The sequence below is a fragment of the Condylura cristata genome, unplaced genomic scaffold, assembly GCF_000260355.1.
Source record: "Condylura cristata isolate star-nosed mole 26May11 unplaced genomic scaffold, ConCri1.0 scaffold00018, whole genome shotgun sequence".
Classification (NCBI taxonomy): Eukaryota; Metazoa; Chordata; class Mammalia; order Eulipotyphla; family Talpidae; genus Condylura; species Condylura cristata.
In genome coordinates, this window is record NW_004567119.1 from 42,138,666 (window position 1) to 42,153,737 (window position 15,072).

Here is a 15,072-nt window from a genome sequence, read left to right on the forward strand (position 1 = left end):
GCAGGTGTTGGGAACCAGCAGTCAGATGAGGCTCATGGCATCGACCTCTGGGACCCGGGAAACAAGCCAGAGAGGGGAGTCAGAAGTGAATGTTGACATAGTCCTCTGGATCGGTGTCTTCCGCCTCGCAAGCAGGCTGGTGATGGGTGCTCACACACCCATCGCTGGTCTTCAGAGTTGGGGCATGGCACCAGGAAGTTACAGACACCTGGGAACAACCAAAATGGGGGTTTTAATATCTCTCTGGGCAGATTTCCACAGTGGGAATGGGGCATGTGTGCAGTGGCTGACTTCAAAGACACAGGAGTGGTTGAGATTCATCCTGGGGCTCAGCCCCGGGGGTTTTCAGGGAGGTGTCTCAAATAGACAATGGAAAATGCTGAGGTATAAATGCTCAGACTAAAGTTCCATGGCTAAACCTAGGCTGAAGGAGACCCAGCAGCTTGAGGAGTTTTCCCTCTGGAACTGTATATGACTTGTGGAATAAATATGTATCTTGTTAGGGAGTTATTCAAAGTCCAGTGAGTCATCCTCTGCACCTCTGTTGGGCTCAGTCAGAAAGGACATAATGTGTCATGACAGTGATTCTAGAAAGGGGCTGGGTGTGTGTGTGTAGACGGGGCTGGGGAGGTGTAGGGGGTAGAGAGAGGGGAGGGGCACATGGCATAGTGGTGCTTCTTTCCCAGAGTCCACAGGAACATCTACCTTCAGGATGGTCAGTCTCGGAGGACAGGGCTGTGCCAGAATCCCAACATGCCACAATAACTGTAACATCCACCCAAGAAGGCAGTGGCAGGGCCCTTCATGATGTAAACACAAGTGCTGGGAACTAGAAGTTCAGCCTCCTGAACGCTTACTCCTAGTACTTTTGTAACAGGGTGGTCCCTAGGAAAAGGGGAAGTGCCAGGTTCCCTGCCCCACCCAGAAGGAGGGTGGAGCTGAGAAGAGGAAGGAGAGAAGAGAAGGAAGCTGGATGGAGAGCCAGAAGGAGACCTGAGGAAGCCACATGGAGCAGCAAGTATGTGAGGAAGAAGCCGTGCTTGTTTCCTGACCCTGGACTAGTTAAGGCAGATGTGGTTGAGAGTTAAGGCAGATGTGGTTGAGGGAGGTGACTATGGCAGTGTTTATATTGATTTTGATTTTGCTCTTTTCCTCCCAGACTTGTCTGGCCATGTCTGACCCTTTTCCATGGGTCCCGGCCTGAAGGTGTTTTAGTCTTGTGGCAGCTTTGGGCCAATCCCTTTTGGGTTGACTTTTGCCCATGAGGGGATGGGTAACTTCAGGTGTTTGATTTAGAAGTTATATTCTCTGTGTTCCATATTGTATATTCACTGTATTAAAGTCCCTTTTCACTAAAGCTTTATATGTTTTGTCTTGACGTGGCGGATGGCAGAACCCACTTAGAGCATGCAGGTTTTGGGCTTCAGGGGTGCCTCTCTCTCTCCCTGTCCTATAACTCTTTACCAAAGAGGAAATGAGGAGCAGTTTGTTTTAAAACTATAGCTCCCGTTGCCTATTATGGCTCATCATTTGAGATCAATTTATTTGGCTTCAAATATATTTGCTGTGAATGCCAAAATATTTGTCACCAATCATACCCACCTTGTAAAAAGGTTCCATCGAGAATTTCAGGCAAGGAGGAAAGGTAACATTTGAGCAAGGATAGGCCTCGGCAAAGTCACAGGAAAGAATAAGAGCCAAAGACTGGTGTGAGGGCAGAACCACTGGCATTTAAGCTACTGGGATTCTTCTCTAGCAGGGGCTGGACCAAGTTCAAGAAACTCAAAGTGTCTGGGGCAGAGCTGTTACTTACTGCTGTGCACGGCCCTTCCATTTTAGCCAAATTCATGATTGTTCCAGGGACTACATTTCTCAGCCTCCTTTGAAGATAGGTGTGGTTAGTCACATAATTATGTTACAGCCAGTGGGACAGAAGTGGACGTGGTGTGTGAAATTCAGGGCCATGGCCCTAAAGAGCAGACTCAGGGTGGGGGGTGGAGCCGTGAGAAGGCACTGGAATGCTGGGGTGAACTTACCATGGCCTTAAGGCTCCTGTCACCTCATCCTGGCCCCCACCCCCACATTTATTTGAGAGGAAACTAAGTTTCTGTCCATTGTTTTAGGTCTAAAGGTCTAGACCTTCTGAATTTGGGAAAGCAAAGATGTATAGAGAGATTCAAGGCATTTTTTTTTTAACCCATCTGCTAATGGCCACTGTTAGAAAAATGAGTCACCTCATCCGTTCCTAGATTTCCAAAAGAATCCTCCTCACCCCAGGTGTGGAATGCTAGCCACATCCTGACACCGGCCAGGCTGACAGGCTTCCATTCATGAGCTAATCCCCTCCTTTCATATTGAAGTTTATCAGGAAGCTCTGCCTCATTGTCAAGCTGGGTGCGGTGGACACTTGAAGACCTACTGGGACTAGAATCTTTTCCACTTGAAAGTCCTTCACTTATTTTCACAGCCACTCATTATCGCCTAAGAAATGCTCGGGCGAAAAGTAACGCAACTAAAGCTACCACAGGTAGGTGATCAGCCCACTGACACCATCACTGGCAGAAGCTGATTTCAACCCGTTCCCAGCTCCAGGCCTGGCCTGGGCTGCTGCTGGGAAAACCCGAGCCCTGGCCCAGCCTCCTCTGGAGCTGGAGTGCGGCCCTTGCCGGGTCTCCCGCCGTGGTTGCCACCCAGGGGCAGGGCGGAGCTTACCTGCTGCGGGGTGAGAGGCGCCGAAGCTCCAGGGCCTGGGAGAAGTACCTCCAGCTTAACTAAGGGGAGCAGGGATGCCGAAGTGATGAAGTGGTCTAGGGGTCAGCTCCCCGCCCAGCCCTGCCAGAATCCCGGGGAGGGAAAGCCGGACCCGGCGGAAGCTGGTTTTCCTGGAGAAGGAAGACTCCGGGCGCACGGTCGGCGACCGCGCTGTTTCTGCAGAGGCAGGTCTGTAGCCGGATGATCCAGCTCTCCCCAACCTGAGCTCCCCCGCCTCTCGGAGACCACGCCTCTCTGCAACGCAGGCCCACTTGCCCCCCACCCCCCAAGCTTGCCCGCCCCGCCCCGCGAGCCCACGTGCCCGCCCCGCGACTGCTCACCCCACTAGAGCTCACCCGCGGAGTCCGCCCCGCTAGCGCGTCGGGGGCAGGCGCTGTAGATGTTCTGGCAACGAGGCCGCTGGGCATCGCGGGGTCGTTGGGGCTGCCGCAGCCGGGAAGCCTCCGGAACGCGCATTCTCAGCGTGGGTCTGGAAACCCGCCTGGCTAGGCCTTCTCGTCAAAGCGCAGCGAAAGAGGGAGGAAAATGGAGTCAGGCGCCATCCTGTTCCCTCCCCAGGGTCTAAAGAGCACCGAAGCTGTCTCCAGTTCCTGTGCTTGTGGTATATATTCAGGAAAGGTGTGCAGAACGTTTGAGGCACAGCCTTGACTTCTCCTGAAAACCAAAGCGCCCAGACCGCCCTCTCCTGGACTTCTCATCATTCAGCCCATTCTCCACCCTCCGGCTGCTCGTCTAAGCGCCTGGAGTTTTCCGGGCAGAATAGCGGGGATCTGAACACTCTTGCTTCCTTGGGCAGCTTAGTTCTCCTTGGCGAGCCCAGCAGCTCACTTTTCCGCCTTTGAATGACTCTTCTCACCACCAGCCCCAGAGGTGCCAACAAGGTTAGGCTCAAGGTGGTCGGGATCAGGATGTTGAACCTCTGGGTTTCTGCCCCTGATGTCTGGCCATAGTGGAAGTCTCTGGAGGGAAGAGAGGGAGGAGATTAGTCTAGAAGAGAGGGTGAGAAAGCACTTGACTGGCCAACTGGTTTGGAGGTGCCTCTCAGGCTTGTCCCTTTGTGAACAACAGAATTCTTGCTTCCTTGCTCCCTGCTCCATAGCTTTTCTGAGTCTCATTTCCTGGCAAGTGGATATAGTAAAACCTGTTTGACGGAACCGTTACTACAATGCAACGAAATAGTGGAGATAAAGAACTTAATGCAGCAGCCACTAAACCTTAGGTCTTCCCTCCATTTTCTCTAGTGTTGAATCTTACTTGCCTATAAATGGACCCATGAACACTTACTTTCTTTTTTTCTCCTGGTATAAACCAGGATCGCTATAAACCAGGATCGCTTGTCCGCATCAAGAAATTCATAACCATTAAATGTACCCATTATCGCAGTCAGACTTGTACTAGGACCTGGTGTTACATGTGGTCTAGGGGTCCTGCTCCCCGCACACCCTGTCAGGACCCCTGGGAAGCAGAGCACACCTTGTGGTTTTCTTTGAAAAGCAAGGCGTCAGGCAGCACATACTGATATTTAGGACATAGCACAAAGCCCAATACATAGTGAAGACTAAGACATGTTGATGCTTGAAGTGATTTGAATACTTTTCCGTTGATAGACTAATGTAATTTACCGAAACTAGGAATCAGTGAGACTTGTTCTTCTTGAAAACATTTAGCCTCTGTTTATTTAGCTGTTAAGATTCAAATGATGTTGGAGCAAGAAAGGATTTCTTAAAAACCTGCTGGTCTTTCCTTACACCAAAGTAAATCCAAGTTGAGGCTTTTTTTTTTTTGGAGTCTGCTGCGATGCTGCCCCCTCGTGGCCTATTGAATCACTTTCCTGGGTTGCGCTCCTGCCTTTGGACCCGAGTTGGCAACTAGGAATATAGAATGAGCTGCAGGCCCTCCCTGGTGGCGCAGCGGGTTAAAGCACAGCCCTGAGCAGCTAAAGCAACTTCCCCATGAGTTCGATCCCCGCCTGCCCGGGAGGTGACCCTGTGGCGTGGCAGGCCTCTCCTGACCTGCCCACTGCCCTCCTCAGCAGTGTACTTCGTGATCTGCCTGTTCTGCTCCCCACTCTGTTTCTGGTGAATCCTCTCACCGCATCTGCACCTGTGGCCTATATGCCAGTTCTGTATGCAAATAAGTAAATCTTAAAAAATAAAAGTGCAAGTAAATAAATCTTTAAAAAAAAATGAGCTGCATATGTAATATTAAATTTCCCGGTAGCCACCTTAGAAAAGTAAAAGAAAATACAAACACAGTAAGGTTATTTTTACGGTAATAGTTCCACAGTTAACTTTACTCTCATTTAGTTTCCTATAAAACTCCTGAAGGACTATTGAATGACTGACAAATTTGGGGCTCATTTCTACAGGATTTTCTGCCGAGGCTTTGACAGCTTTGACAATCATGGTGTTATATGTCATTGTGGCCCTCTAGAGATAAAGCCAAAATGGGAATCGGTGGACATTATGGAAGATTTCAGTGAATCCCTTAATTTGAGATCACATGACTGGGTGTCTAGCCTATCTTGGCTAGTGGAGGGCTCTTACCTCTGCCTGGGGTGGTGGATGTGACTGGCTGTCTGGGACTTGAGCGGCCCCTTCTGAGCTGAGGTCTTCAAGGCTTTGGTAGATGGCAGGAGGGTTGGGGATTTGGCACCTGCTACTGAAGATGTTCTGGAAACTCGAGGGTGGTGGGTGGTCGTGCTGATGGGGGAAAGGGAGGGTGCTGGAGGAACTTTGGTCCTCTGAGCTGGTGTGGTCACTGTAGGAAATAATGAGAAAAAGCCACCTTTCATATACACTCTCCAGCAGGATTGGACCACTGTCACTTTCTTAAATAGTCTTCTTTTTTCATTAGGCTCTCTTTGTTTTTGCAGTCTTGGTGGCCTAAAATGCCTTCTTACCATGTTGCCTACACCTAATAAATTCTCTATTTGCTTCAAACAGCATTTTATACATGAAACCTTCCCTGACTTTCCAGGCAGAAGAGTTTGTCCTCTGAGTATGTAGAAGACCTTGCCTGCCTTTGCTGTGCTTGTATGCTTATCTCTTCTCCCACATCCCACCTACCAGTCACCACCTTGGATATAAGATGTGCTCCTGTCTATCCTTTTTGACCTCCTAAGGATCCCCCGATGTAACAATGTTTAATGAATGTTTCTATCTCACAGGGAGGATGTGAGGATATGGAGATATTGGGTACCAAGTGCATTTCAAATAGGAAAATGATATAGAAATATAAAGGTTTCATCAGTGCAATCATGATGTGTCTTTTTACAGCAAGAGTTGTTATTATCACTCTGTGTTAGCCAGTAGAGGCCGATCTAGGGGAAAGCCAGGACCTCTGGAGGGGAAATCTCTGCACTGTCTTGGTGTCTGCAATCATTCTTTTTTCTCCTCTACGAATGCCCTGTTTATTATGGATTATCCAGATAATTACATCAGCTATTTGTCTTGTTTGAACCGTAGTGATCAAGCCAGTAGATACTTTGTCAAACTGAAGTAAATAATTTTGACTGGGAACTAGAAAAGGTGATGATAAACAATGACTACGTCTCTTTCTCCACAGTCTCCATTACATACACTCTCTGACATAACCTGTGATTTGTTTAATGAAGTGAAATCACAGTGTATGTTTCTTCTTTCTGCTATCTTTTAATTATATTTAGCTTATAAGTTGGAGTTTACTGTAGCAAAACCCTGCAGATGTAATCTGTTCAACTGTGTTGACCTCAATCTGCAGCTTCATTGCTGGTGGTGCCACCTGGTTGTGCTGCCCGTGTTCTGCAACTAACAGGTTGCAGGGTGGGGGATGATGTTGGGAGACAGCATGTCTCAGGGGTGGCTCTCGCTGAAGGCAGGGTGATACACACTTGAGACTCAGTTCTGCTCTGCTGGCCAGTCTGTGAACTGGACATACACCCACTTTCCACTTTCACAAGGTCACCTCATCTCTTCTACTTCTCACCACACAGGAACTGACCTTTGGATATAAATTCAGCAGAACTGGAATGTGCAGGCATCTGGAACGACGGGGTCATTGGCACGTGCTGAAATTCATGAAACCACTCTGGAGGTTCAGTCATCAGCTTATCTTCCAAGAAAGGTGCATACTCTGTAGGGGGCAAGAGGAACACATGGGTGTGGTCTGGAGGAGGCTGTAGCCTGGGGAAGGGGCTGTTGGAAAGAGCTGTAGCTGACTCAGCCCGGGGTGTACCGCAGTGGAGGGGGTTTGGAAGGGGTGGGTGATGGTGGGGTCTACCAGGAAGGGGGAGGGGAAGGGGAGGGAACAGAACTAGTGGTTTTCTTAAAGAAATGTTGTTTCAACATAATGCAATCAGTTTTCTCTAGAAAACTCAGAGGCCCCTGGGATTCTAGGCTGTTGAATTAGTGAAGAAGTTGTTGAGAAAAAGAGAAAGATAGAAAATATAAGGAAAGGATCAGTTTACAAAGTAACAGGTTTGACTTAGAAGTGTGACTTGAAAAATGAATATATTTCCTATATACTTACTTCTGAAACTTCTCAGTGGACAATTATATGGGACAGTTATTTCTTTTCCTTCCAATTTCCTTTAGTCTCAGAGCTTCTTGTTAATCTCTACCGCCAGTCCCTAGTTCCCTGATAGGCTACATATAATCCAATATAAAGAGAATTTATCTGTTGCTTTCTTAAAATTTTGATATAAAATTTTGTGGACCATTAAGTTGATTGACTATGAAGTTTCCAGACACAAATCTAAGTTATTATTGAGCTGGCAGTAGCTTAAGGGTCTTTTCCCTGGTTAAGCCCACCTGTCTTGGTGGAAACGCTTCCCAGGAGGGCTGAACCTCCATGAGGTGGGTCACCTACCGCTGTGGACACTCAGCGTGACTTGCTGGGTCTTGCCCCGGTCTGTGTTCACGCCGGCCCCACAGGCGTAGATACCACTGTCACTCTTGACCAGACCTGTCACCTCAACGAGGTACACATTCTTGTTTGGACAAGTTGTCAGGGTGACTCGCCTCTTGTACCCCTTCCTGACAAAGTTCTGATTAGAAACCACGGTAGCACAGATCCTAGAGTCAGGCATCTCTCGGCATAGGTAGATCCGCACGTGCGACTCGGGAAGCGGGCACTCGATGGTAATGGATCCGCCCAGAATACCCTCCAGCTTGACTTCTGGGAGAAACCTCAGAGCTCCAGAAACTGCAGGAAGAGGGAGTTAATGTAGAGGATGTTCTGTCTGCAGCTGGAGACCCACAGCTGCCACACTTCCAACTCCAACCCCTTTTTCAAATGCAGCCCAGTTCCAGTCTGGTCTCATTCTCATCCCTAGACTGAGTCTTGTTTTCATACCTAGCCGACACCTCGGCCAGCTCTTGGCTTGAGCCATGCAGACCCGGCTCTCGATCATGCCCCTCACCCCACCCAGTGACAGCTTCAGTCTTGCTCCGTGTTCATTCCTAGGCACAGACCCAGCTCTGAATCTCAGCCAGACCTGAATGAAACCCTCACCCTCATCACCAAGCCTATATGGCCCAGACACACAGAGTGAAACCCACTGTCCCACTGGGAGGAAAAATGATATACAATGGAGACCCCCAAAAAGTATGTGACTCCCTAGTGACTTGAAGGTGTAGGAGACATGGCATGGTTATGCTGAGACAAGTTTTCCTTTCTAAGTTTGTTTTTTTAAATTTTTTTAAAAAAGAGTTATTTATTTAGGTATACAAGAACTGGGGTACAGGCCAGAGGTGGGGGAGTGAGAGGACTCTCAAGATACTGAGTGGGGAGCAGAACAGGCCAACTGACAAGTACATTGCTGAGGGGAGCAGCGGGTGGGTCAGGAGAGGTCTGCTGTGCCATGTGGGACAGCTCCCTGGCTGGGGATCAAACTCACACTGCAGTGGCTGCAGACAGCTTCATAGTGCTGTGCTTTAACCCATTGCACTACCAGAGAGGGCCCTCTAGGTTCATTTTGCTCAGATCTGTCAGCTGGAATAACCACTCCCCAGTTGAATGAAATCATCCATTCACCGAGTATGGAAGGCCTTTCATGTGGGCATCCCTACCCTCACAGAATGAGGCGCTGTGTGTAGCATGTATGACTAGCTGCTGTAGCCGTGGTCAACCCCATAGCAGAGACACACAGGCTTTCTTGGAAGCAGCCTGAGCCAGGCTGTGGCAGAGGGATGCTGTGGTTTGAGGAAGCCTTTGTGGGAGAAGTGCTATCTAAGTTCTGACATGAGGGACTTTGGCATAAAAGGCAATTGAGGCAATGATGTTGCTCTTCATGGAGTGAGGCAGGGACACAGGAGGGCTGATCAGGGTGCATATGAGTGCACAAGCCAGCACGCATGAAATGTGAGTTGGGGTGTGCAGTGCATGTAGGAACTGTACGATGTGGTTTATGAATCCCTGACGTCCAAGAGCTTATGTTTTGAGTGAGAGCAGGCAGATTTACTGCACTGAGTCTAATGATGTAGAAGGTGAGGGGTTGCATAACCCTCAGCCATGTGAGCCCTCTAATGTCTGCATATTTCTGGGAAGCAGGTTCACTGGGCAAAGTGTGTGTGTTGGGGTGGAGGTGAGGAACTTGTGTGGAGGAGGAGAAATTCTCCCGGACATCAAGCACATAAAGTCTGGGGGATGAGCGAGAACATGTGTGTAGGTTGGAGAGAAGTTCACCAACTTCCTGAACTTCACCCACAGAGCACCACTATGAATAGCTCTAAGAAGCAGATCTTAACAAGGAGAGTCAAGATGAAAAGCACAGTTGAAGCTTCTGGGTGAGCAGAAAGGCCTGAGGAAGATGTTCTGGGCAGAGGGAGGCATGTGGATGACAGTAAGCAGTAGAAATGCTGTGGAGTGAGAGATGGGAGGAAAAGAGGGCTGAAGAGAAGCGTGTGCAGGACATGCTAAAATGTGCTGTTAAATGGATGGAAAGCGAGGTGCCTGCTGTTGGAGATCCATGGTTGCACGTGGAAACCCTCAGAGCTGCAAATACTGGAAACTGATGTGTGAGGAACCTCCTCCTGACTGGAATGTGGTAATGGAAATATGATCTGTTCAAAGGACAAAGACTCCATGAAAGGGGTGGGGGAACCACCCTGTGTGTACAGACACCCCCACACCCAAGTGCAGAGACCCTACTGGAGCGTAAACACTCAAATGTTGTGGAACCAAAGTAGTGAGAAAGGGGTGTTGTGTGTATGTGCTGTTTTCCCAAGAGCAAGATATTCTACAATGGGCAGGGGTGGGATAGAGCAGAGGGGTCATCACCACTGAGGAAAACTCTAGTCTCTTCCTCTGACTTTCTGGTAAATCACTGGCTTGCCCAGATCCTGTTATGCATCATTTTTTTTTGTCCCCCCACAACTCATTTATTGAAGCCTTCACCCAGAGTGTGCTAGTATTAGGAGGTGGGGGCTTTGAGAGATAATTGGGTTAGATGAGGTCAGGAGGGTAGAGCCATTAGAATGGGGTGAGTGTGTGTATTTTCTGAATTTGCACAAAAAAAGCTCATGTGGGCACAGAGGGAGATGGAGGCCTTCTTCAGGCTAGGAAGAATCTCCCCCAAGCCCTGATCTGTTGACTCCTAGCCCCCAGAATGATGAGAAATAAATCATTTGTTGCTTAAGCCAAATACTCTGTGGTATTTAGTTATAGCAGCCCAAGCTAGGTAACCTCAGCATGCCAATACTAGCTGCTGAGACACTGAGCTCTGAGCTACCAGGAAAGATTGGTTGGCAGTGTGAAATCCAACAGAGCCCAATTTTCCTTAGAGCTTATAGGAAGTTCTAACCGATTCTAAAGACATAAAAAGCAGATTTACCAGGGCCCTCCCTGGTGGCACAACTGGTTAGGACACAGCACTACAAGCTGGCCACAGCCACTTCGGTGGAGTTTGACCCCGGGCCCTGACCATGCCATGGCGTAGCAGACCTCTCCTGACCCACTCGCTGCTCCCCTCAGCAGTGTATTTCAGTGCATACACTTGTTCTGCTCCCCTGCACTCTGCACTCTGTCTCTTGTGATTCCTCTCACTGCCCCTGCACCTCTGGCCTGTGCCCCAGTTCCATATGCATAAATAAATAAACCTTTAGGGGGAAAAAAAAAAGCATATATACCAAACAGAAAAGACAGATATAACTTCCTGGTTTAGAACACTGAAATAGCCCTTAGCATACAATTTGCTAAGGTGCTGGTGACCTACTTCTACTCTTCTGTGTGTTGATTACATCTGTAGAGTGTGGTGCCTAGGAATCAGTATTGAAAAACCATTCCAGTTGCCATTAAATTATTTGCAATTCTAAGTTATTTAACTACATTCACAAACAACTCTGGTGAAGAGAACAAGAGGTAAGAGAATGTTTCTAATGGAAATCAACCATTCAGCATTGCTATTTTTGCGAGGTGATATTAATCTCTAAACTAGTGGTTTGATTTTCAGTGGTGATGGCAGGGTAGAGGGAAGTATATTTCTAAAAGTCAGTCGCTCAGTATAAAATTGGATGTAAATATACATTTGGAACATGGGGAAACCCCCACAATTTTCATAATGCAAAATAAGGTGAAAGGCTGTGTGGCTGCTGACAGTGCTCTGGAGAGAGGTGCTTGCTTTTTCTTTCTTTTTTAAAGATTTATTTCTCGATGCACACAGAACTGGGGTATAGGCCAGAGGTGCAGAGGCGGTGAGAGGATTCACCAGAGACAGAGTGGGGAGCAGAACGGGCAGATGGATGAAGTACACTGCTGAGGGGAGCAGCGGGTGAGACAGGAGGAGTCTGCTATGCCATGTGGGTTACCTCCAGGGCGGGGATCGAACTTGCACCTCTCTTGCACCAAAGCAGCTGCAGCCAGCTTCACAGTGCTGCGTGGCGCCACTAGGGAGGGCCCTAGAGAGAGAGGTGCTTTCTAAGTGCAGCGATGAGAGCAGAGATGAATATGTGATCACCTCAAGTACTAGAATCTCAGGAAGGAAGGTCTGATATTTTTACATTTGTCCAATGAAGTATGGATTTTTTTTTTAAAGAGTAAGATGGGCCCTCCCTGGTGGCGCAGCGGGTTAAAGCACAGCACTGAGAAGCTTGTCACTTCCGCATGAGTTCGATCCCCACCTGCCCTGAAGGAGATCCACATGGCGGCAGACCTCTCCTGACCCGCCCGCTGCTCCCCCCAGCAGTGTACTTCCTCGATCTGCCTGTTCTGCTCCCCACTCTGTCCCTGGTGAATCCTCTCACCCTCCGCATTTCTGGTCTGTACCCCAGTTCTGTATGAATAAATAAATAAATCTTTAAAAAAAAAAGAGTAAGATGCATCCTACTCAATATCCATCTTCCATGTATGCTAACCTAGTGTGTCCACGCTGCAGTCGCCTTTGTTCTATTTCAGCGATGGATGACCCGTCCTCCGCTCTAATAACTGCGTCCATTCTGCTCATATTCTTTGGGACTTCTTCTGTAATCAACTTTTCCTCTCCTCATGTTACTGGTTGTCTTTCCTGGCGTGCATGGATTGTATGCGATTGCCTGTGTGATTGTGGTTGCATTTGTGGGATGTGGATTGCATGTGTGTCCTGGGATCCCCCTTATTGAAAGTCCTCAGTTGACCTTTTACCTCCCACTTAGCTGCCGCCCCTCCTCTCCGTTCTCTTTCTCAAACAGGCCATCAAAATCGCAAAACCACTTTCACACAGTCCTAATTTCTCTTCCATCTACACCTTTCAGAATGTTGTCGCTGACATTCTGCTGAAACTGATGTGGTAAACTTTGTCAGTTCTTTCCTTGCTCTAAAAATACAACAAAACTAAACAAAAATAATCAGACAACTATAAAGGAAATTTTCGGAGGGCTTTGGAAGGGAGAGGGTACAAAATGAGGGTGGAAAGACACGAGGGAATAAGGTGATGGTGCTCAGGTGAATTGGTGATGGGAATTCTATGGGGACTATACCTGATGTAAATACAGACAAAGAAATTAAATTAAAACAAAGACAAAACAAAACAATTTGGGACCTCTCTGATCACACAACGGGTTAAAGTACAGCACTATGAAGCTGGCTGTAGCTGCTTCAGTACAAGTTCACAAGTTCGACTCCTGCCCCGAAGCTGACCCACATGGTGCAGCAGAACTCTCCTAACCTGCCTGCTGTTCCCCTCAGCAGTGAACTTCATCAATCTGCCTGTTCTGCTCCCTATTCTGCCTGTGGTGAATCTTCTCTCTCTTCCTGCACCTCTGGCTTGTACCCCAGTTCTTGTATGCATAAGTAACTAAATCTTTGAAAAAGAAAACCACCAACTTCCGTTGTGGTCATTTGATGAGGGACCATCATTTGATGGTCCCTCTTTCTCTTCATCCTTCTTGTCCTCTCTGCAGCAAGTTACTGGGCCCTCTTACCTTGAAACACCTTCATCTCTTGGTGTTCCCAGCAACGAAGTCTCGATGGCAGATCCTGTCAGTCTCTGTATTTACTCGTCCTTCTCTCTCCCCCTCGCAAGGCTGGGCCACCCCATGGCTCAGACGGCCTCTTCTTGCCTCTGTTCTTCCTTATTCCTTATTTGTTCCCATGGCTTTCAATGACAACACTATATATACATTTTCCCAAAGCATGTCTCCAGTCTCTTTATGTGCTTCTCTGATGTATGTACTTGGACTCTACTAGAAGACTTGAGATATATTTCAAGCTTACAACGGAAAAAAAACCTCTTGATGGATTCTCTAACCCTGTTTTTTCATATGCTCTGTCTGTTGGAAAATAGTACCAATACCCATCCAACCGCTGAAGCCCAAAGCTTCTCCCCATAGGAATCAAGAATCCATTTGAGTTGTGTATGTAGGATCAAATGTTTGTCTATGTTATTATGGGTTGAGGAAAAATAGTTCCAAAGCTTATATCCTGTGATGTGGCTTTCCTCCCTGTAGAACACCACCGAGAACGCTAGGCAATGTGGTTTTCAGTGTGTCCCTAATGCCCTGGGCCTGTGGGAATCAGGACCACCCCAACATTTGCAGAACTTGGGGTAATAGTGCAAATATAGGACCAAATATTATATATCTAAATATTTGAATGTTGTAAATCAACTTACTAAACTGTTAATAATATATCTTCTAAATGCCTGTCTTGACAAATTCACATATTCTTCGGCTGTTCACGCTAATACATGGCTATGTAGAGGAAAATGGCCTCACACTTCCTGCTTCCAGCCTCTCTCTTTCCTCACCCCTGGCTCCTGCACATAGCTAGGCCCCTAGTATATACATAGTGGATTCCCTAATTTTCAGGTACAAGTTCCATCTGTCTCCTTCCCATATCGTCACTGCTGGCCACCCTTTGAGAGGCCTTGCGGTCACCCCAGAGAAGCCCCGCCATGAGGCTCCCATGGTGAACTGGAACTGGAGTCCTTTGGGCGCTCAGGGTCTGGTGCGGGATTGAGGTAGGCACATCATCTTGGGCCTGTTAGTGTATCACCCCCTGGATATGGGCACAAATGGTGAGTACCTGAACCCAGGCATGGGCCCCCTGGCCTGGCTAGAATGGTGCATCGTGGGGGTGGAGCAATTCTGGTACTGCTCACTCCTAGACATCTTCCACCCCCACCTGACCCAGCTTCCTCTCGGGTCTATGTTTAGGTGACCATCCAAGCACTCATCCTCTACCTCTCAGAAAAACATTGCATTAAAACTAGATTCCCCCAGAATCTTTGGATTTTCAGTCTTCAACTCAACAAATATTTATTTTCTTCCACATTCAAGCTATCATGAAGAAAGCAAGAATGAATAAAAAAAGTGTCCTTCCAGGAACGATTCCCCTCCTTGTGGCCAAGTCAAACCTTACAAAATATCTGGGGTGTTTCCCCACCACACTTACCTGGCAGGAAGTAAAGTAACCAAAGCCACAGTTGCATCGCTTCTTCTTCCAGAGCGAGTTTCTCTCCAAGAGCCCCAGGAAACAGGCAGAGAGATCTCTTCCTTGCCAGGAACTTGTCACAATCTGGAGATGTTTCGAAGAGATTTGAGGCTCTTACAAATAGCAAGGCTTGAAAAAGGAGGAAATACAGCCTGTCTTGATTGTAACTTGTTTTGAAAGACTAAAAAAGGAACTACCAGTCAACCACAGCGGAAGTCAGGTTGAGAAAACATGGGTTCGGAATGGGTCACTCATGCTTAGAGATACTCAAGACGGTTGCTTTAAGCTGTTAGAAATCAGCAGCTATAAATCTTCTTTGACTTCCTGTGCTTTAAGTATATTCACTAACTTCTGAGTCTGAGTCATTTACTTGACCTTATCTCCAGGGAAAAGGAAACTCATCATCGATTTCTC

The 15,072-nt window shown here is 47.8% G+C and overlaps 1 protein-coding gene across 1 annotated transcript; it reads right to left on the bottom strand.

The window, feature by feature from the left end:
* Positions 1-6: 6 nt before the first annotated feature.
* On the bottom strand, positions 7-14,656 carry FCMR (Fc fragment of IgM receptor). Its single transcript, XM_012726788.1, has 8 exons — positions 14,620-14,656; positions 7,621-7,956; positions 6,754-6,885; positions 5,319-5,532; positions 3,601-3,731; positions 3,108-3,263; positions 2,713-2,813; positions 7-208 (listed from the first exon to the last, which is right to left on the bottom strand). The coding sequence occupies exons 1-8, from the start codon at positions 14,654-14,656 to the stop codon at positions 80-82; spliced, it is 1,236 nt and encodes a 411-aa protein (XP_012582242.1). The 3' UTR covers positions 7-79.
* Between the last annotated feature and the right edge of the window lie 416 nt (positions 14,657-15,072).

Bases quoted from the DNA above. Each gene is read 5' to 3' on its own strand.
- FCMR (XM_012726788.1), bottom strand. From the start codon at position 14,656: ATGCAACTGTGGCTTTGGTTACTTTACTTCCTGCCAG. The intron at 3,732-5,318 runs GTAAGAGCCCTC...TCTTCCCTCCAG, and splicing joins ATCCACCACCCCAGGCAGAG to AGACTTCCACTATGGCCAGA. The intron at 209-2,712 runs GTAAGCTCCGCC...GGTTGTTCCCAG, and splicing joins CGCCTCTCACCCCGCAGCAG to GTGTCTGTAACTTCCTGGTG.